Source organism: Stegostoma tigrinum, chromosome 11, assembly GCF_030684315.1.
Source record: "Stegostoma tigrinum isolate sSteTig4 chromosome 11, sSteTig4.hap1, whole genome shotgun sequence".
NCBI classification, from domain to species: domain Eukaryota; kingdom Metazoa; phylum Chordata; class Chondrichthyes; order Orectolobiformes; family Stegostomatidae; genus Stegostoma; species Stegostoma tigrinum.
This window is the reverse complement of record NC_081364.1, coordinates 21,177,031-21,201,132: the sequence shown is the minus strand read 5'-3', so window position 1 is coordinate 21,201,132 and position 24,102 is coordinate 21,177,031. Positions and strand designations below refer to the sequence as shown.

The following is a 24,102-nucleotide window of genomic DNA, read 5'->3' as shown; positions in this document are numbered from 1 at the left end:
CCGGACCCAAATTGTATCTGCTTCATCCATTTTTCTTCCCTATTCAACGTGTTCAGAGATGCTATTCCACACCTCTGCAGCAGGTAGGACTTGAACCCAGGCCTCCACAGCCCAGAGGACACTACCACTGTGTCACTGATTTATTATATTTTCTTTACTCTTTTTTGATTGAATTACAGGGATGAAGGCATTGCTGGCTAGGGGAGTTAACAGTTAAATCACATTGCTGTTGGTCTGGAGTCACGTGTAGACCAGACCAAGGATGGCAGTCTCCTTCCTGAAAGAAATTAGTGAACCAGATGGGGCTTTCCAACAAATGACAAATGGAGCAATGGTCATCATGGGACTCTAATTCTATAAAAAAAAATCTGGAATTAAAATTCCACCATTTGCCACTGCAGGATTTGAAGCTGTGTCTCCAGAACATTAACTGGTTCTCTGGATTAACAATCCAGCACAAGGCCATCACTTCCCTAATTATCCAGTACATGGAGGCATAGGAGGTCACTTCTATGCTAATGATTTGTTTCCAGAGGACCTGGTTGACTTGCATTGCCTAGATATCGGATGTGGAGTGCAGCAACATTTCCTTAATTTTTCTTTGTGCTGCACAGACCTATTAGTTTAGCAGCTGAAGAAGAAAAAAAAAAGCAGGTCTACAGAGAATGAGCAAAGAACAGAAGACTCTTTTGCTGAAATCCTACAGACATGATGGGCTGAATAGACCCCCCTTTGTAGTATTGAAATACACTGGTTTCACACATCAGTTTCCAGTATAATTGTTATGCATTTGTTTGCATTGTCACCACAAAGCTTACTTTACCCTGCAGTGATAGTCCATCTGGACCAAACTGAAACACGATGCAACAAGCTGGTAAAGCCTGTAAAGAGCACGCATCTTCTCTAGCCATGCAATTTCTTGAAGTAGTAGTCATGTGCTCACAGTCAGGAATTGCAGGTAGGCAGTGAGATAACCTGTCAGAGGCATGCTTGGCAAGGTAATGTCAGCAAGGCTGACGAGACCAACTGTCAGAGACTCTGCGATCAAACCGAAATTCTATGTATGTAACTAGTGTAACTTCTTGGCCTTTCAATTTCCTTTCTCTACAAACAAACACCTGTATTCACTCAGAGATGGTAAGACCTGCCGATGCTGGAGTCAGATGAGACAGTGTAGAGCTGGGGGAACACAGAAGAAGGGTCCTGACCCGACACATCATCTTTCCTGCTCCTCTGATGCGGCCTGGCCTGCCGAGTTTCTCCAACTCCACACTGCGTTATCCCCGTATTCACTTTTCTTATTAGTTGGTCTTTGCCACCTGTATTATTAGTTTTAATAATTTGTGTATATTCAGATCACTGTTCATCCATTGTATTTGGACACTTGATATTCAACATGTATTCGTACATGAAGTGTACATCGTACTTCTCTGAAGTTCATTTGCAAACTATACACCAATTTCTAAGTTTATTCATGCTTCCTTGAAGGTTGTCGCAGTACTTCCCCATTTTATGGATTTTCCAATTTGATGTCATCTGCAACTTTGAAACCATACTTGCAATTCCAAGTCCAAATCATCTAAGTCATGAACAACAGTGGTCCCTGCACCCCTCCTGAAAAACTACTCTCCAAGATTTGGTGATCCAAATAAATACCGCTTAACCCCTACTCTCAGTTTCCTGTTTTGCAGGCAGCTGGCTACTCATTCTGGACAACTAACTCCAAATGTTCTGACTTTAAATCATAAATCTATTATGTCATACCTAATTGAAGGCTTTGTAGAAATCTACAGAAATTATAATCAACCACATTAGCCTTATCTATACATTGTCAAGTTGTCCAAATAATAACAACCTACATTTGTACAGTACTTTTGATATTGTGAAATGATCCAAGCTCCTTCACAGGAATAACCAACAAGATTGGATACCAAGCCACATAAAAGGATATTAAAAGGAGATGATAAAAATATTAGAAAATAGGTTGGGGTATCTTAAAAAGGAAGAAAAGGATGTAGATGAGCAGATAGGTTAGAACACAGATTCCAGAATTGAGGATAAGCCAGAGGCGCAGTCTTCAAAGGCATAGCGATTAAAATGAGAAATGCGTAGGAGGCTACAACTGGAGAATTGCACATATCTCAGGAGGGACTTCAGGTTCGAGAAGGTTATAGGGAGGGACAGGATATTTAAAAAGGATAAAAATTTCAAAAAAGGGTATAATCCTTAAGCATGAAGCAATATGACCAACAGGTTCAGGGATGATGCATGAATGGGACTTTGAGTGAGTTAGGATAAAAGCAGTAGAGGTTTGTAGAGTTTGAGTTTACAAAGGTTGATGATAGGATGATGACATGGAATAGGGCAGTTCCGAGGTAACAAAGGCATGGACAAGGATTTCAGCAAATGAGCTAATGTGGGATCAAGTGAAGTTATGCAGGTGGAAGTAATTTTTCCGAACTTCTTATAAGTGAGGGATGTCTTTTACAGAATCTTAGAATTGTCACAACACTGGGATCAGCTATTTGGCCCACCATGTTTGCATTGGCTGTTTGTTGAGCAATTCTTCTGAATGCTTCTTGCATCCATCACACTATCTTGTATTGCATTCCAGATCTTAAACACATGCTGTGTTAAAACATCTTTTCTCATATCACTTCTATTTCCGTTTCCAATCACATTAAATCTGTGATCTCGTTCTCTATCCTTTCATGAGCAGGAACAGTTTCTCCCTTTCTTCTCCATCTAAACCCCTCATGATTTTAGATACCTGTATGAAATCCCTTCTCAGTTTCCTTTTCTTAAAGGAAACCAATCCTTTTTCTCCAAATTAACTCCATTATTGAAGTTCCACCATCTCAGAACCATTCTCATGAATCTCTTCTGCACCTTTACAAAATGTCCCTGCATCCATCCCGAGGGAGAGGCAATGGCCTCGTGGTATTATCACTGGACTGTTAATCCAGAGACCCAGATAATGTTCTGAAGAACTGGGTTCGAATCCTGCCATGGTGGATGGTGGAATTTGAATTCAATAAATATCTAGAATTACAAGTTTAATGAAGGCCATGAATCTATTACCAATTCTTGGAAAATAAAACCCATCTGGCTCACTAACGTCCTTTAGGGAAGGAAATTACTATCCTTACTTAGTCTGGCCTACTGTGACTCCAGACCCAGAGCAATGTGGTGGACTCTGAACTGCCATCTGGGCAATTAGGGATGGCAAATGCCAGCCTAGTCAATGACGCCCTCAGCATGTGAATGAAGAAAGAAAAAAAAGCGTGCCTCGCATCTGGACCTAATTGCAGTCAAACTAGTGTCTTGTAAATATTCAGTGTGGTCTTCCAAGTCCCTCTTAAAGAAGCCCAAAGTAAAATATCCTTCAATGATCACTCTTCCAAACTGTCCTGCCCACACTTGGATTTACAGTCAGTCATACAGCACAGAAAAGGGCCATCATGTTTGTGCCAGTCATCGTCTCGATATATTCCTGTCCTATTTTCCAGCACTTGGTCCTTAGCCCTATGTGCTACACATTTCAAGTGATCATCAATAATCTGTTTAAATGGTGCAACTGTTTCCACTTCCACCACTCTTTCATGGACAGCATGCCAGATAATCACCAATCTCTGGGTGAAAAAAAAATTGATGAAATCCCTTCTGAATCTCATGCCCTTTACTTTAAAATCTAAGACTCTGTTTATTGATCCTTCTACTAAGGGGAAAAGCTTTTCCACATTCACCCTATTTATCCCCTCAATTAGGGTCCCCGCCTTCCCTGTTCTGAGGAAGGTAAGCCCAGCTGATCAAGGCTCTCCTCATTGCCGAAATGCTCCAGTCATGGCAACGTCCAGTGAATCTCCTCTGCACCCATTCTGGTGGTATCTTACACCTAAGGTTTGTCTGCTCCTGTACTCCTTTCAAAATTTGCTCTTTACTTTAGTATTTTCTCTCCATTCTTCCTTCTAAGACAAATCATTTCATGTTTCTCTGCATCAAACTTCTTTATCCACTTGTCCAGACACATCAACATTAATTAGGGAGGTGATGGCCTCGTGGCATTATCGCTGGGCTGTTAATCCAGAGACTCAGATGACTTGCTGGGGACCTGGGTTCAAATCCCGCCACAGGATTGCACCGTGGCAGACGATGGCATTTGAATTCAATAAATATCTGAAATTAAGAGTCTAACGATGACCATGAACCCATTGTTGATTGCTGGAAAAACCCGTCTGGTTCACTAATGCCCTCTCGGGAAGGAAACTGACATCTTTACCCGGTCTGGCCTACATGTGACTCCAGACCCAAAGCAATGTGGTTAACTTTTAATTGCCCTCTAGGCAATTAGGAATGGGCAATAAATGCTGCCTAGCTAGCAACACCCTCATCCCACGAATGAATATAGAAAAGAAAACATCCTTTCCAGGTTCACAGCTATCCTAGTCAAGTTTACAATGCTTCCAAGTTTTATATCATTTGCAAACTCTGAAATTCTACCTCATATGGAATTTATATATGCAAATATTAAACACTGAAAACTTCCCAAAACCTTAAAGCAAGGAAATGCTACACATGCTCAGACTGCTGCATCCTGGTACAGTGCTATGGCAGTTTTGCCGCACTGGAAACCAATGCAGTAAATCCTATGCTGTGTTGAACAAATTCTCATCGTAGTTGAAGTGAAATATTTCAAGCAATTTTAGATAAAACAATTGTGTTCCTTACTAGCATACCTTGAGGCTTGGCATTCACCAGCTCCAAGTTGACATACTGGAAAAGCAGGGTATCAGTCTTCATAACAGCTTCTGCTGGTGTAAACCCAGATGTCACATACAGAGTCTTTCCATTCAGACTCATCAGATCAGTCCCATTGGTTAGTTCTGGAAGAGATAAAACACACAGTCAGACTTCACGTTAAAAATGGCAGCTTACATGTAAACTACTTTCCTTTCATTTCTGCAGTGCACTCCAGTACAGAAGATCAGTGACTTTAGACTACATTTTGAAAAGGGAAGTCTTATCAATTACATCTAAAATATATTAGTTCATTTGTATGCAACTTAAAAAAAAAAATCAGTATTTGAAAAAACTGAGGTTAAAGATTTGGATACAATATGCATCATAGGGTGTATTTTCATCAAGTAGGCACATAATATAGGCTTGGTGGCTACTTCACCACCTTCCCAACTGAGTTCATCCCAATAATATAGGGGTGAGGGCGGTGAAGTTGGCAGCAGTCAACAATCTGTAAATACATCTAAGCCAAAATATGGTTGACATGGGTAGTTAACAGGTCACTTTCTAAAGAGGTTCACAAGTGGTGTGAAGTTGGGGGCAGCGAGGTAAAGGGGGTGTGTGCTTTCTTCTTGCTTGCCAATCGGAGTTAGCACCTATTCAAAGAAACCACCCCAGAACTTCCTCCCTAAGCTTTTTAAACTCTTCTCTACATGTACCTCACTCCAGGATCCATGCTGTCTCCATTCTGCAGTATCAGGAGCACCTACTACTGAGCTTGTGGCTGTGTCAGTACAGGTAGAATTGCTGCCTAATAAGATTGGCCAGTTGTTCCTGAGGGCAGGACTTCCTCCCCAGTGAAGGGTGGATGTCCTAAAATACAGCAACGTAGCCTTGCCTGCAGTGTATTATGGCTGCAACATGGGCTTGTTTCAGGTCTGTTGGCTTGCTGCTGACTTTCCTTTCATGGTGGCAGTATTAGTGGTTGTCAAAATAAAAGTTAACCCAAAATGTACAAGAAATTTGCCACTTATTACTTCCAACCATGACGATTCAATTACTCACGTAGAATCTCAATTTCAAATTGAGGCTAACATATTGCAGGAATATTTTTCTTTTGAAATTGAGAAATGTGTGACATTGCCTCCAGAAGAGTTTGCTACTCAATCTAAGTACATACAACAACTTGGTTCTGAAGCAAGATTTCAAATTTTGTGACGAACAACCTCAAACGGAGAATGAACTATGTCATTCCTTATCCTGTACTTCTCTGCATATGCAAAAGTCTGAACAGGTAACTATACCAGTTAAGATGTCAGCTGGAAATTCATGAATATATTCCAGGATAACTTAATATTTGTTAATCATTTTTGGGTAAACTGCTTGCTTCATTTGCTAAACACGTTTGGGAGTAAGAGCTCAAATACATTATGGAACAAACCAATGTCACAATATGGCCGTAGTCCGCTACGCTAGTTTAGTGCTTATTTGAAAACTAAAATTTATTTTTGCAGATTATACATCTACAGTAGTTACATGGCTCCTGCATACAAGGAGAATTTCTTCCTCATTATGAACCCCATGGAGACCAGTAACTTTTTAATAAAAAGATCAAATATCCAGTGAATGAATCACATGATAAAATTTCAAGTTTTACAGGTTTTGCTGTAACAAAACAAACCACCATTGATTAAACACTATTTTGATTGTCAAATTATACTCTGTAAAAGTTAAATGAGGGATCTTTTCTAACTCCCACCATAGCCATACTACTTCTTGTGTTTTAGGTGACTATTTCTCTATGAACCAGTCCAAAGCTATTCACAGATCCTTTTTCTCTTTTCCAACTAAAAAACTTCTACTCACCAAACTGACTTTCATAGTGAGGGGAAAATCAGAGATCCCTCCCTCTAAGTAAAGGTTGGCGAATATTCTAGCATTGTTTAAACCCTCACAAACGTGGTCTTATCAAACAGAGCACAAACTTTCACTTGCTGCTTCTCTCTCCTTCTTCTCTCCCTCTCACATTCTTTATGGCTGATCTTGTGCAAACCTGCAACGGCTTCCCTTTTAAGAGGATCTCCAGGGCAATGTGAATCACATGGGCCTCGTATTGGTTGGAAAAACAAATTAGATATTTTTATGCTCTTCACTGACACCAGAATTCTAATTCAAGAAAAAAAATTCTGAAATTCCTCCTCTTTGTGGAAAAAAAAGTGAAGCTTTGAATTTCCATGTTTTAAACAAGTGTCAAACAAAACAAATACTAACTGCAATTTAGGTAATTATCCAAAATCCAGAATTGAATGTTAAATATTAGCAGGAAATTTGGCTAATTATTAACAGCAAATTACACATTGATTAGCAGATACAACTAAGACAAGAACTTGCTTGGAAGTCCATTCAACATATGTTTCAAATTCAGTAACAATATCTTTCAATCTTCAAGAGGGAGAATTTCAGCTCCTTGTCTTTTAGGATTCAGCCTGACAGCAATGCAGATGGTCAGCCTTCACCAAAATGTGATATGTCTGCAGAACCTCCTCAATTATGCTTGCAAGAATCTGGATGACCTAAATCTAGCAAAGTTATCTTTAAGTAACAAAAGAAACCATACCAATTACATATTCACTTATTCTCAGCTTCTACATCTAGCCTTCATGTTCTTTCAGCCTATATTACTACACCACTGAGATTATCATCCAAGTGTTTCTCCATGTCTCCTTTTATGTGGTTTCAACCAGCTTCAGTCTTCAACTGAGGTTTCAGTCTTCGTTTCTGAGAAACTGCACAAATGTTTCCATTCTCAGTTTCCCTTTAGAGTTTAGATCGGTCTTAAAATAAATTCAAGCTTTAAAGCACAAATTCTATCACAATACCCCGGAGCTCCCACCCCTCACTTATAAAATTCTACATCATCTACATTCACATCCAAACTGTTAATGCACATAACCAACAGCAAGAATCCAAGCACCGGTCTCTGTAGTACACGTTTCCAATCACAAAAACAACCCTCCATCACCACCTGCCTCCGAATTTTAACCTTAATCGCAAGTCAATTTTGGGTGCTGTTTGCCAGCTTGCCTTGAATTCCGTGGGCTCTTACCTTCTTTGTCAAAAGCCTTACTGAAATCCATATAAACCACATTAATATATTCATTCACCTTTGCAAATAAAACTCAACTAAATTAGTCAGACAGAATCTCCTTCCAACAAATTCATGCTCACTATCTCTGATCAAGTCCTGTCTTTTCCAAGTTGGTTAATCCTGTCTCTCAGAATTGTTTTCCAAACCTTTCCCCACCATTGTTAGACTAGCTGGTCTATCATTAGTTGACTGATCCCTGTTACCTTTTTTGAACAAAGCTACGACATTTACAAAGCAAAAACTTGTGGTAGAAAACGTTGTTATTAAAGTCAAATGCCATTGACCTTTCTTGATGCAGTTCCAAAAACCAATGTCCCCACTTAAATTGTATCCATCAAACTTTCATGGCGTATTGCAATCACAACTTGGAAACATGATAAAGTAATTAGTTCATTTAACACCATTTTAAACTACGCAAATCTGTAAACTGAGCTTTGTGCATTAAGACCACAGCCTACAACTTAGCCCATCATCTAAGGTTGCAAATAAGAGTATTTTATTCACTTGAGAAATGTGGGCATCGCTGGCTGGGCCAGAGCTTATAGCCCATCCCTAGTTGCCTTTGAGGTTGTGATGGTGAGCTGCCTTTTTGAATCACTGCAAGCTATAATCCTGATATCCAAGGTAGTCTGTCAATAACACTATACAAGTTAGGGTCACCAGATTCCTTTTAGAAATTCCTAAACCAAACACTCATGCTTGACCCTTATGTCAACATTTAATGTTCAGAAGATATCAGAACAGAACTGAGTGACACTGACAAAAGTGCACGGCTAACAACTTCTGCATGTCCTGCATTTGCCCTCTCATTGTTTTTGGAGTATAAATAATGTGCACAGTCATGCATTCTTTCAACTCAGATGTAATGTCTGATCTAAAGGTGGTGTTAAAAACTGTGGGAAAAGATTGCCCAATTTTAAACAAACTGATTGAAAAAGTGTTTAATTTGAAAAGGATAGTTTACACCTGAAGGAATGTAAGTGATTACTTATAATTACAGGTAATATGACAAGAAATAATAATGCATATAGTCTGAACAAACATGACTTAATCAGAAGTTACGACAATTTCAATTACCTTTAAAGCTAATTAAAATACAGAATGTGGCTTTCCACAATTGTGCATACAGTGCAATTTTGCTTAATAACTTAATATCTTTATTCATTTGCGGGACGTGAGTATCACTGACTGGCCAGTACTTACTGTCCGCCCTTAATTAAAATACTTTGGTAGATTTATGCATAAGAAATTAATGTTGGCATCAGGACTCTTGCAATTACTGAAGAATTGGCAGGAGTCCCATGTCTCTTCTGCAGGGGACTGTTCACCAGAATTAAACTTCCACAAGGCACTTAACCTGGCCAAATGTTGGGCCTTTCAAGATTTAGGACTGAAGTGGGGTGCATTTTCACCCAAGAGTGGCTGGCAAATGAGAGAACATCAGCTCTTCCCTGCACGGTGAGTGTCACCTGCACTGTTGCAATTGCTGGCAATGCTGTCACCATGTGGATTGATGAGGGGCCCAGAACCCAGGTAAGTGAGGACTTGAGGGGTGGGGGTCAGTTCATTGAAGGGGAACTTACATTAGGAGGTACTGGGAAGACAGAAGACAGGGCAGGGTGGTGGCTCTCAGCATGCCATCTACTTGCCAATCTGGCATTGAGTGCATTTGAATAACGAACACCAACTGCAGGCCACAATTTGCATTATTTGACTAATTCCACTGCTGCTATTGGTTAAAATACCACAGTGGCAACCGACGCAAGGCCCTCAATTAGTGGCCAGATGAAAAGTTGTCCAAAACGGCAGGAGACGGGAAGGTGATAATGGGAACTGCAAGTGCTGGAGAATCCAAGATAACAAAATGTGGAGCTGGATGAACACAGCAGGCCAAGCAGCATCTCATGAGTGTAAAAGCTGACGTTTCGGACCTAAACGTCAGCTTTTGTGCTCGTGAGATGCTGCTTGGCCTGCTGTGTTCATCCAGCTCCACACTTTGTTATCTAGGAGACAGGAAGGTGCCAGGTTGCAAACTCCAGGGGGGTTTAAATTCTGTTCAAGCTGGCTGCTATCAATAATAGAACAATGAGCTCCATACAACAGGGATTCACAATAGTTTTTCTTGGAAAACACAAGAAAATAAAGGATCAGTATCATTATGAAAGAGTAAAAGTAGGAGATTATACAGATTCGGTACTGTACTTGTTTCTCATTGTGGGTGATGGCAGTAAAGGCTTACATTTAAACCACAGCAATGTATCTAAGCATTTAAGAATATAGACATTTTAATTAAGTCATCAATAAAATATGGTATGCGTCTTCGGTAAACATTTAAATTAAAAATGTACTTTTTGGACCAGCCTGTTATAGGGCATTATTTAACAGAATATGCATGAAAAACAAATTAAAATTGGTTTTAGAAGCAAATAATCTTATCTTTCTATCTAAATTCAAAGCTCCATTTTACCAATTTGTACCGCAACACAACCATCTGAATGCACAGGAATCACTTTTCTACCCATCTCACAAAGGTGACCAGTTACACAGGGCAGAAACAAAATAAAAAGAACAAGTAGAGGTGCAAACAGGAACAGAAAAATTGATTTAAATGATTCAATTATAAATAGGTATTGCATAATGTTCACTGTTTACACATTTTCAGCAAGGTTAGCCTGCAGTAATCACTTAGCATCTGGTACCGTAAGGTGGAGGCAAATCTTTGCAATTGTTGCACACCAAAACAGGAAGTGGTGTTGAGACTGATGGGAATTTCAACAATGCTATGCAGTGTAAATAATAGTTTTCTTGCATCTTTTTCTGACACAGAAAAGCTCTGTAGGTACCAATTATTTTGAAGGATGAAATGATACATGTCTGTATATCTCATTGCTGGCTGTTGCTAAAAAAAGGGCACAAATATGGGGGCATATGACAACTGAGTGAAATCACAACAGCAAGAGATGTGTTTGACTTTTTGAATTCAGAGTTCCTAAAGCACACCACATGGGCTATACAAGTAAAGGTCTGTGGCACTGCCTGTCCCTGGTAAGCAGAGAACAGTGTAGCAGGGCAGTATCTATTCTACAGTTCAAATTACTTATCCTTTATTCTACTTATTATTTCAGTAGCAATTGGTGCAATTTCATGTCTACATTTCGTCACACTACAAACTATTCTTTATTCATAGCTAGGATAGATCAGAGAAAATGCTGGGTTCTTCAATTCTGAAGTCTCAAATATTGAACTTAATACTTCACATGTGTCAAAACTATAACTGTCAACCATTGGATTTTCAAAATATATTTGTTTCTGGATAAGGGTGGCATTACACAAGGTATTGTAATGCTACACTTCAGACTTGCTGAGGTAATGGGAGCTGTATCTCCCAATGTTGAGAGGTAATAAATTCAAAGTTTAACTTAGAAGGAAATGGTATGTCTCCTCAAACCCCAGGACGTTGTGTGAATTAGCAGACAATTTGAAGGCCGACGGCCATTCCAAAGATCACGTATGATAAACAGGCACAATGCGACGCTAATAGTTATATGTCTGTCAGGATAAAGGTCGCACCTGAAAGATTAAAAATATTGGGTCATGGTTTTACGCTGCCAAATATTTCCAGTGAAGTGTGTTTCATTTCTGGCTTCTTGACACAAAGTCATCACGTACATGATTCATAAATTAGAAGTAGGTTCTGTTCGTTGGAGAATAAGAACTCATTTATATTATGCATACATACATGTGAAGGTCTCACCTTCTCAACTTTACCCCTTGCCTTAGGTATGGTGTCCCTCAAGTTAAACTCACCACCAGTCATCCCTAATGAGTGCTGCCTCTGGTCCTCTGGGACTATGCAATTTTACATTTCAAAGGAAAGGTCAAACAGTTGACTGTAAGGATTTAACACACAAGTACCAATACCAGTAGGGACACAGTCTATTTGAAACATGCTGCTTTCCATCCTAGTTCTACGACGGTATGTTTACAACATATGCCATTTTCTTGACATAATATTGCATCAAAATGGATACCCACTAAAACTCAACCATAGGCAACCAGCACATAGATCCAGACTTGCATTTCAGTGGCTACGATGAATTTTTGGAATTGATCTTTCATTGCTGGCACAACAAATCTTACAACAATTGGCAGCGCTTGTGTACTGCCAAACAATTTCACAAAATAAGAATCACAGCATCTGTTGGCTATCCCAAAACATTTATCAGAATTAATAATCACTTCTTGACTACAGTATAGCCCTGTGATAACTAATCTTGGATTGCAAGTAACGTGTTAGTAACAAAGGATCAACTCAACATGGATTCATATTTATAAATCACTGGAGAGCAAAATCCTAATTTGAATGAGGTCTCGTGGCCTTTGGAAAAACCAAAACTTTTGAAATTTTATACAGAGAACATTCAACAAGAAACAAGCAGGTCTGCAGATTTTTGAAACAGATTCCCCAGGCATACTGTGTAAGATTTCACGCTATCTCTAGCTGCTCCTAATTTTAAATTAAATACATTAAGTAGCAATACTCTTCGATTGCCTTGACCCAAGTATTTGTTATGGCCTGTCAAATAAATCTCAATGCTATCATGAATGTCCAGACTCAAAAAAGGATTCTAGAAAGATGACAAAGGAAAAGTGAAAATAATATTTGTCAAGGTTTAATGTGGACAACGGAGGCCTTGTCCATCAGCTTAAGAATTGGTCGGGGACCTGTGCCACATTGTTATGGCATAGAAGCCTTGGCATTATTGGCATTGACCCATGACCGCAATCAGTGAGGATAGATGACAATACCTTCTCCACAATCAGCCTCAACACCGGAGCTCCTCAAGGCTGCATACTCAGCCCTTTACTGTACTCCTTAAAAACACATGTCTGTCTGGGCAAATTCAGCTTTAACTCCATTTATGAATTTGCTGATGACACCACCACTGTGGGTCCGATCTCAAACAATGACGTGACAGAGTACAAGAAAAAGATAGACAACTTTCTGTCATGGTGTACAGACAATCTTTCCCTCACCGTCAGCAAAATAGCAGTTATTGACTTCAGGAGGCAAAAATGGAGGACACACCCTGTCTGTATCAACGGTGCTGAGGTGGAAATGGCCGAGAGCTTCAAGTTCCTAGGAGTAAATATCACCAAACTATCATATCGACACTACAGACGAGAAAGCACACCAATGCCTCTTTCTCAGAAGGTTAAGGAAATTTGGTATGCCCACAAATGGACTGTTTCAGTATGAGTCAATGTGGATGGTGCTGAACATTGTGCAATCAGTAACGAACATTCCGCCCTCTGACCTTGTGATTGAGGAAAGGTCATTGGTGAAACAGGTGAAGATTGTTGGGCCTGGGATACTACCTCAAAAAAGTCCTGCAGAGATGTCCTGGAGCTGAGATGACTGACCTGTAATAACCACAACTATCTTCTCTATTAACAGACTGCTACCAGCAGAGAATTTTTGTCCTATTCCCACTGATTCCAATTTTGCTAGGGCTCCTTGATGTCACAGTCGGTCAAATGCAGCCTTGGTGTCAAGGAAAAGCACTCTCATTTCACTCTTTTGTCCATGTTTGAACCAAGGCATAACAATGTGTAATCAGCAGCTGAGTGGCCCTGGTGGAAACCAAACTGCAACTGTTAACAAGCAAGTCACTGCCACTTGATAGTAGTGCTGGTGCCACTTTCCATCTCTTTACTAATGATTGAGAGTAGACTGATAGACAGTAATTGACTGGGTTGGATTTGTTATGCATTTTGTGAACAGGACACACTGGAATGATTTTCCACATTGGGGAGATGCCAGTGCTGTAGCCCACTGGAACAGTTTGGTTAGGAGTACGGCAAGTCTGCAGCATATGTCTCCAGTACTCTTTCAGGTCCCACAGCTTTTGCAGTATCTGATGTCTGCGACTGTTTTTTGATATCATGTGAAGTGAATGAATTGCTAATGGCTGGCATCTATGATGCTGAGGGGCTTTGGAAGGTGCTGAGGCAGATCATCCACCAACACTTCTGTGTGAAGATTAAGGCAAATGCTTCAGCCTTATCTTTTTCACTGATGTTCAGAGCTTCCCCATCTTTGAATGTGGGGATACTTGTGGAGCATCCTCCTCCACTGAGGATTTTTTTCCATAAAACCCCTAGTGTGGAAACAGGCCCTCTGGCCCACAAGTCCACACTGACCCTCACAGCATCCCACCCAGTCCACCTAATTTGCACATCCCTGAACACTACAGACAATTTAGTATGTCCAATTCACCTAGTCTGCACATCTTTGGACGTGGAAGGAAACCCATACAGACACGGGGAGAATGTGCAAACTCCACACAGATACTCAAGGGTGGAATTGAACCTGGGTCCCTGGTGCTGAGAGGCAGCAGTGCTAACCACTGAGCCACCTGCTGACCTGTTGTTTTAGATAGAACATAGAACATAGAACAGTACAGCACAGAACAGGCCCTTCAGCCCACAATGTTGTGCCGACCATTGATCCTCATGGATGCACCCTCAAATTTCTGTGACCGTATACATGTCCAGCAGTCTCTTAAATGACCCCAATGACCTTGCTTCCACAACTGCTGCTGGCAACGCCTTCCATGCTCTCACAACTCTCTGCGTAAAGAACCTGCCTCTGACATCCCCTCTATACTTTCCACCAACCAGCTTAAAACTATGACCCCTCGTGCTAGCCATTTCTGCCCTGGGAAATAGTCTCTGGCTATCAACTCTATCTATGCCTCTCATTATCTTGTATACCTCAGTTAGGTCCCCTCTCCTCCTCCTTTTCTCCAATGAAAAGAGACCGAGCTCAGTCAACCTCTCTTCATAAGATAAGCCCTCCAGTCCAGGCAGCATCCTGGTAAACCTCCTCTGAACCCTCTCCAAAGCATCCACATCTTTCCTATAATAGGGCGCCCAGAACTGGACGCAGTATTCCAAGTGCGGTCTAACCAAAGTTTTATAGAGCTGCAACAAGATCTCACGACTCTTAAACTCAATCCCCCTGTTAATGAAAGCCAAAACACCATATGCTTTCTTAACAACCCTGTCCACTTGGGTGGCCATTTTAAGGGATCTATGTATCTGCACACCAAGATCCCTCTGTTCCTCCACGCTGCCAAGAATCCTATCCTTAATCCTGTACTCAGCTTTCAAATTCGACCTTCCAAAATGCATCACCTCGCATTTATCCAGGTTGAACTCCATCTGCCACCTCTCAGCCCATCTCTGCATCCTGTCAATGTCCCGCTGCAGCCTACAACAGCCCTCTACACTGTCAACGACACCTCCGACCTTTGTGTCGTCTGCAAACTTGCTGACCCATCCTTCAATCCCCTCGTCCAAGTCATTAATAAAAATTCCAAACAGTAGAGGCCCAAGGACAGAGCCCTGTGGAACCCCACTCACCACTGACTTCCAGGCAGAATATTTTCCTTCTACTACCACTCGCTGTCTTCTGTTGGCCAGCCAATTCTGTATCCAAGCAGCTAAGTTCCCCTGTATCCCATTCCTCCTGACCTTCTGAATGAGCCTACCATGGGGAACCTTATCAAATGCCTTACTGAAGTCCATATACACCACATCCACAGCTCGACCCTCATCTACTTGATATGGTAGGGATGCAGTGCCATAAATCAACCAGAAAATTATAGCAATTCACTACTTCCATCATATCTCTTTCTCATCTGCATGGTTAATTTGCAGTTGAAAGCAATACGCTTTGCAAAGACACTCCGATTATCCTAGAAAAATGTGGCTCAATAAAATTAGAAACTAATGAAGAATCACAGGAAAGAATATTTCCAAAACTAAGAACATATTTACCACTGTTATCGTGATAGATAGCTATTTTGGTTGTCTGCAGTTTAAATATGTTGATGATCACATTTTTCAGCTTGACAAAGTCCAGAACATTATCTCCCTTTGGATTTTCCAGTAGTACCACACCATCTGAAAAATGAATCAAGATTCTTAATTCAATAATGAAAACTGGGTTTTGATTCAATAACATCACCTTGTCACAAACTTTTTTGAAAAACATGCCATTTGTTATTTTGAGTTCGCTCTAATTGTTCTTTAAGAGTGAGGGCCGGAATTATTACTGAAGCTATTAATCCAAATTAGCAGGCATAAGCCAAGTGGTTATACAAGCTACACAGAAACACAAGCAGATACAATGATCCAATTGAAATAATTTACTCTTCAGATTGCTATATTGCTACAACTTTTAATGGTCAGCCCTTTTCTTGCTGTTGCATCAATCCATCATCATAAATCGACAGATTCAACTAGAAATCCTTAGAGAAACAAGTTTTGTAAACCTGATAATTTAGTCACTTAATGTGGAATCCACATACTAGACCCAAGTGGGCCTAACTCATTTAAGATGAGACAATTCAGTTGCAGTCTGACAAGAGTCAAAGTTTGAGGAATTATAAATGTGTTTATGGATATTCATGGAGTATAAGTGGACCAATCATTGCAGAGATGAATTTTCAATTCTGTCTACTTTCCATGATGGCACTGGCTTGCAGGATTACCCAGAGCCTCAATGGAAGAGTCCTAATATCTCACACCTACTCCTACAAATGTAGTCCATTGATTTACCTGATAAAAATCAACACTGCCCTTGGCTCCAATTTGTCTGCAGCCACCTCAATTGCAGCTTGTTCAAGCAGCTGCTTGCACGGTACTTGCGATGAGGATCAATTACTTACTTTTCAAAACATACAGCATTCTTCTCCATTTCAGTTTATAATTTTAAGAAGTATTAAAATAGTCATTGTCTTAATAACAAATATATTAAAACGCAACATTTCTCATTCTTACCTTGCTTGTTTTCATCCACGCACACCTTAAGATTGATATATGCACAAGCAAGGCCCAAAACAGGACTTGAGGCTCCTTTCACGAGTGTCAAATCTAGATTCGAGTGCTTCAGCTACCAACAAGAGAAGAATAAAAAAAGTGCCTCTTGTTCTGACTCCCCTCATATTTTTCTCCAAATATTACATTAGCACTCCCTTGTAAAAAGGGAATATTTTACAAGTCACACACGAAAGATGAAAAATATTTGCTACGTATATTTGCTCTTCCTTTAAGAACAGAAACCTGCTGAGAGTGTATATTTGGTATCCCATCCACCCATCCAGGATGATTCTCAATAAAAACAAATCAGCCATTTCAAGAAACATTAGATCATTTCACTTGAATAGAACAGAGGAAGAAGGCAAGACAAATTTCTAAATTTTTAGATTTCTAACTGAAAGAAAACACATTATAAAATGTTGAAAAATGTCCACTTTTTCTACCCTAGCATTACAGTTAACGTCCTGTATAGAATATACTTTGACTGAATAAAACAGGATTCTTTTTTGTTGGTCAATCATGCAATCAGCTCACCTGCAGGAAGGACCTAATCACTCTTAAAAATAAATTCTATCACACCTTACTGAAAACTATAAATACCCTATATTTAACAATTACATGGAAATCTATTAATGGAACAAAACTTCCACATTATATAGCAGAAATGCAGAATTAGTCTTTATTCATTTTTGGTACGTGGGTACTGTAGCTGGGCCAGCATTTATTACCCATCCCTGATGGCCCTTGAGGTGGTGGTGTTCAGTGCCTTCTTGAACTTCTTTAATCCCTGTGGTTTAGGTGCACCCATAAAGCCATCAGGGAACCAGTTCCAGATTTTGATCCAGCAATGCTGAAGGAATGGAGATATATTTCCAAGTCAGGATGGCGAGCAGCTTGGAGGGAAACTTGCAAGCGGTGGTGTTCCCACATATCTACTATCCTTGTCTTTCTAGGTGGCAGTGATTGTTTGTTTGGAACCTACTGTCTAAACAGCCTTGGTGAATTTCTGCAGTGCATTATGTAAATTGTACACACTGCTGCTACTGAGCTATGGTGGTGGTGTAGTGTTTGTGGATGTGGTTCCCGTCAAGTGGACTGTTTTGGCTTGGATAGTGTCAAGCTTCTTGAGTGTTGTTGGAGCTGCACTTATCCAGGCAAATGGGGAGCATTTCACCTCACTCCTGACTTGCATCTTGCAGCTGGTGAACAGTCTCGGAGTCAGTGTGTTACTCACTGCAACGTTCCTAGTCTCAGAGCTGCTCTTGCCACAGTATTTCAGTTGGAAAACCAATGGGCCCAACATCACTGATGTAAAAGCCAAGGAGGGATACAGTGAGTGGTACAATGGCTCAGTGGTTAGCACTACTGCCTCACAGCGTCAAGGACCCAGGTTCAATTCTAGCCCTGGGTGACTGTCTGTGTGGAATTTACACATTCTCCATGTCTGCATAGGTTTTGACCAGGTGCTCTGGTTTCCTCCCACAGACGTGCAGGTTAGTTTGATTGGCCATGCTAAATTATCCAGAGTGTGCAGGATGAGTAGTCTAGGTGGATTAGCTATGGTAAATGCAGGGTTACGGAGATAGGTTAGGAATCAAGGAGGGATCTTTAGGGAGTCCGTGCAGACTTGATTGGCCAAATGGCCTCTTTCTACACTGTAGGGATTCTATGATACACAATACTGAACAAAGCCACATTTCAACTTCATATCTAATGTAACCACACACATTCAAAAATATCATTTAACTCAGATCAAGAATGTGGAAGACAGGACATAAAAAGTTAGAAGCTTTACCTGTGCTTTTTCCTGTATAATCACTCCAGCAGAAACTGGAACTGGGTAGGGCTTCAATGAGGCTTTGATAGTTCCTAAGATAAAATCAATGTGACTCTGAATGACGTTGTCCAAATACTCTCCTTTTGGCTCAGAGCTGTAGTAGACAGTGATCTCATCTGAGGGCACCAGATGGGCCTGTGTGTACAATTTTGTAAAATCCAATGTCATTTCCTGTCATCATTTCTAGACCAAGTTTGCAATTGAGCACGCTGACAAGTGGTACAAGTTAACTACTAAGATACTGCACTAGCAAGTAAAGGGATTCTATTATCTATCAAAAACGTCCCACTCTCTCAATGTTGGATGACATGAAGCATACTGACTGCTTGCTTGGCATGTAAGTAGATGCAACACATCATGGGGAAGTTAGAGATAGTAGGAACTGCAGATGCTGGAGAATCTGAGATAACAAGGTGCACAGCTGGATGAACGCAGCAGGCCAAGCAGCATCAGAGGAGCAGGAAGGCTGACGTTTCGGGCCTAGACCCTTCCTCAGAAGTCTGTGAAGAAGGATCTGGGCCCTAAATGTCAGCCTTCCTGCTCCCCTGATGCTTCTCGGCCTGTTGTGTTCATCCAGCTCTACCCCTTGTTATCTCATGGGGAAATTACCCTTCTTTTTAAATTAACAGACTATGTAAATATATGGATTCTAAGATATTAAAAAATCAAAAATACTTGTCCATTATGAACAGACAGCAATTTATCACCTTTGTGGAATTATCACTATTCAGCATGGCTGAAGTATACACCAAAAAAATGAACTCAAACTTGTAATGTTAGAAATAGAATATCAAATACCAAGAAGAAATGTTATTACTTTCAAAAACCGTTCACAACAAAAAAAAGGGCATTGTAAAATTGTATGATAAAAGTCTTCACTCATTCTAACTTTGGGTAAAAATTGATCACTTCAGATGAATAATGCTATGGCACATGATCAACAACATAATTTAGGTTTTAAACTACTGAGACTAATCTCAAAATGCATTGTACTTGTTATATTATCTGAATGCAGCAACTGAGTATTTTGCAAAGCATAATGTAAAATGAACAGATATGTCTGAATAAAATTAATATAGAAAAAGCTCCAGGTATTTCATCTTCCCCAAGTTAGAAAATTACTTTTTATCTTGTGAATAACCTGTAGTTAGATTATTTGGTGAATAGCCAACCTCAAGGAAATCCATAATGCTTTGTTGTGGCATGTAACCAAATGTCAATAACCACTGCTATGAAATGAAATATAAACGTATTGAGTTGAAAATAAATAAGCTTTTCAATATATTAGCTTCAAAAGAAGAGTTGCCAAAATTTTGCACATTCATAATGAAAGCATTCGGTACGCAGAAATATAGACGATTGTTTAATCCACTTTAAAACAAAGCTGCCTTCATGATGATTGAAGGAATGGGAATTCATACAGAACACGCTACCCGGCCCAAATTGTGACAAATGTGAATAAATACAAGTTACTTTAATCAATTTAGACACCAATCATTTTGTGCCCTGCAAAAAAAATAAACAAAACTGAACCTGACAGAAAATGTCAACTGAATACAAGTTGATTCTGGAACACTAATAACATCTTCAGCTTCTACTCTTGACAAAAAGTTGTATTAAAAAGACTAAAACCTATTCATCTAAGGTTAAAAAAATTTAAGTGACAAAAACAGAAATCACTGCAAAAACTCAGATCTGGCAGCATCCGGGGAGAGAAATGAGAGTTAGCATTCAGGACACTTCTTCAGGTCACTGTACCTGAAATATTAACTCTGGTTTCTTGCCACAGATGCTGCCAGACATGCTGTGTTTTTCCAGTAATTTGTGTTTTTGTTTCTGATTTCCAGCATCTGCAATTCTTTCCTTTTATTTTGTTTAATATTTAAGTGCATTTCTTTTAAGAGATACATTAAGAATATCAATCCAAAAGTCAGGCAATCTAGCCTTATCAATTGTTAAGAAATAAATATCAGCATATACTATTTCAATAGAATTGCTTTGAGGAGAAGTGAAAAATATCCTGACAAGTTTAAGAAACATATACACCCGTTAACTAGTGGGGGCAGGTTATGAAGGACTATGGCATTCTGAAGTTGACACAACTTCACACTGCAGATTGTGGTGTTCAGTGACATTTACAAATGATATATTTGTATAATTTAAGGTTAATGATATATAAACAATGGGCATTCATTAGATGATTACTTAAGCATTGATAAAAGACACTTATTGACACTGGTGTTGAGTTGCAGAATTAAGAAGTTGTGAACTTGTAAAGTTTCCTCTTGTGAGTAAATCTGAAACAAAGTAAAGATTGACTTCTGGTCTCCTCCTTCACCAACTGAAAGCTGTGCTGCCAGCTTCCAGTTGGCAAGATGATCATGGCTGTACTTCTACATGCACTTCACTTTCCCACCCTAACTTCAGACAGTCAGAGTCCGACAGCACATAGTCAGGTCCCTCAGCCCAAACTGATCCATTCGGACCAAAATGTCCATCAATACTAACCCCATTTCCCTGCACTTGGCCCATATCCTTCTAAAACTTTCCTATCCATGTATTCGTCCAAATGCCTTTTAAATGTTGTTAATGTACCTGTCTCAACCACTTCCACGAGCAACTCATGCCCTATGTGTACCACCCTCTGTGCAAAAAAAAAAGTTGCTCCTCAGGTTTCCATGTATTCTTTCCCTTCTTACCCTAAAATGATGCCTTGATTTCCCAAACCATGACTGTTATGATCTTATACAGTTCTCCAACACTCAAATTTCCTACACACTAAAGAAAGTTCTAGCTTGTCTGACCTCTCACTTTAGCTCAATCCCTCGAGTCCTGGCAACATCTTTGTAAATCTCCTCTGCACTTTTTCCAGTTTAATAAACATCCTTAATATAGCAAGGTGACCAAAACTAAACAAAATACTCCAAGAATGACTTCACCAATGTCCTGTAAAACTCCAGTATAACTTCTCAACTTCGATACTCAATGCCCTGACTGATGAAGGCCAGTGTGCCAAAAACCATCTTCAGTGCCCTGTCTTCCTGTGACTCCACTTTCAGAGAACTGTGCACCTGAACTCCAAGGTTCCTCTGTTTCTCTACACTCCTTAAAGCCCTACCATTCACCATGAAACTCCTATCTTGATTTGACTTCCCAAGACGCAATACTTCACACTTAACCTATATTAAATCCCCTTGGCCATCTCTTGGCCCACTTCCTACTGCAGTTTGACAACCTTCCTCACCTGCTCACAATACCACTTATTTTAGTGTCATCTGCAAACTTACAAATCATCCTTGTATGTTCTCATCCAAGTCACTGATATAGATAGCAAACAGCAATGGGCCCAGTACTGACCCTGAGTCACATCACCAGTCACAGGCCCAAGGCTGACAAGCATCCTTCCACTATTACTTTCTGCTTCCCACCATCAAGCCAATTTGCCAGCTCTCCTTGGATTCCATATGATCTAATCTTCCAAGCGGCCTACCATGTGGAACATCAAAAGGCCTTACTAAAATCCTTATTATACTATGTCTATCCTTTTTTAATAACGGCACAACATCTGTCCCTCTCCAGTTCTCCAGGACCTCACCCATGGCTAATTATGATGCAAATAACCCCGCAATTTCTTCTCTAGCCTCTTCCTCAGTTCTTGGTATATCCAGTCACGACCAGGAGATTTATGCACATGCATACGTTCCAATACTTCCAGTACTTCCTCTACTGTGACTAGGACTGTCTTCAAGATATCACCACTCGCTTCCCCAAGTGCCCAAATCCTCGAGTCTTTCCCCACTGTAAACAGAGAGGAGAAATATTCATTGAGGTCCTCATCCATCTCCTGTAGTTCCACACATACACGTCCACTTTGGTCCCTGAGGGGTCCTATTCTCTCTCTAATTATTCTTTTCCATTAACATACTGAAAGAATCTCTTGGGATTCACCCTAATCTTCTCAGTGGAAGCTACCGCATGCCTGCTTTTCACCCTCCTGGTCTCCTTCTTCAGTAAAACTCCTGTATCCCCTACACACCTCCACGGATTCCCTTGATCCCAGCTGCTTGTGCTTAAGCCATGCCTCCTTTTTTCTGGTGAAAGCCTCAATATCTCGTCATCCAGGGTTCCCTACTCCTGCCGATCTTGCCCTTCATCCTTACAGGAACATATAGATGTGAACTCTAGCTTTCACACTTTTAAAGGTCTCCCGCTTGCCAGAGGTCCCCTTGCCTGCAAACAAACTACTCTAAATCAACCCCTGCAAGCTCCTGTCTAATTCCATCAAAATTCGCCTTGTCCCAGTTTAGGGAGTGAACCCGCAGACCAGTTCTGTCCTTCACCATAACTATTTTAAAATTATTAGAACTACGGCCACTGGTCTCAAAGTGTTCCTCCACTGTCAGCTCAGTCATCTATTCTGCCCTATTTCCCAATAATCGGTTGAGTTTTGCCCCTTCCTGAGTAGGAACCTCTATAAACTGCTTGAGGAAACTTTCCTGAACACATTTAACAAATTCCACCCCATTTAATCCCTTAACACTGTGGCAATCCCAGTCTATGTTAAGAAACTTAAAATCGCCCACAATGACTACCCTCTTGCTCCTGCAAATCTCCCCAGTCTCCCTGCATACTTGTTTTCTAATACCCATTGACTATTTGCGGGCCTATATTACAGCCCAAATAATGTCACCATCTCCTTCTTATTTATTAGCTCCACCCACAAAGATTCACTGAACGAACCCGCAGTTATTTCATCTCTGACTACTGCTGTGATACACCCCTTAAATCGAAAATTAAACTCCCCCGTCCCCACTTTCCTCTACCTGTCTTGCCAAAAGCACCTGTACCCTGGCATATTAAGCTGCCAATTCCCTTAGCCATGTTTCTGTACAGGCTATAATATCCCAGCCCCACATACCTATCCACGCCCAGAGTTCATCCGCCTTACCCGTTAGCCCTCCTGCATTGAAATAGGTGCAATTTAATCCTTGTTCCTTGTCCTCTTCCAGCCTGACCTATCTCTTCAACTTGCTACCTCTGATTACTCTGTCTCTTTCCAGCCTCACACTTGCCTCCCTGCTGTTGAGGATCCCACTCCCCTGCTACCAACAAATTTTCAAGTGCACATCTCTCTCTCTCCCTCTCTCTCTCTCTCTCTCTTTTTGTTGTTAGAAGAGGGAAGGAGGGAGGCAAGTGACTGCTTCCAGGCTCTAATCCATGCACCAACGCGATGTCTCTCCCTCTCAGTCACCCTCTGCTATTTTATTAGACGCCAAGAATCCACTAATCTCAGTCCTCTCAGCCCCCTGGGGTGGAAACTTCTAACTCTTCGATTAGGTGAGGAATGGGTTGGGGGAGTGGGGTTGGTGGTTTACAAACAAACAAAAACCATCTCTTTGCCATGCTGACATTCATTCAACAGAATGAAATTTATGCCTAACCTAGCTTGTAGATAGGATATCTCTTCTATTTACCAGACTGTCATAACTAT

The 24,102-nt window shown here is 40.5% G+C and overlaps 1 protein-coding gene across 3 annotated transcripts in view; it reads right to left on the bottom strand.

Annotated features, from left to right (window-relative positions):
* The window catches only part of iars1 (isoleucyl-tRNA synthetase 1), a 183,617-nt gene that overhangs the window by 16,991 nt on the left and 142,524 nt on the right, over window positions 1-24,102 (bottom strand). For all 3 annotated transcript variants that reach the window (XM_059649825.1, XM_059649823.1, XM_059649826.1), the window contains 4 exons: window positions 18,570-18,746; window positions 16,736-16,847; window positions 15,731-15,856; window positions 4,737-4,883 (listed from right to left, as the gene is read on the bottom strand). In XM_059649825.1, coding sequence (XP_059505808.1) covers window positions 4,737-4,883; window positions 15,731-15,856; window positions 16,736-16,847; window positions 18,570-18,746 — 562 coding nt within the window. The remainder of the gene's footprint in view (window positions 1-4,736; window positions 4,884-15,730; window positions 15,857-16,735; window positions 16,848-18,569; window positions 18,747-24,102) is intronic.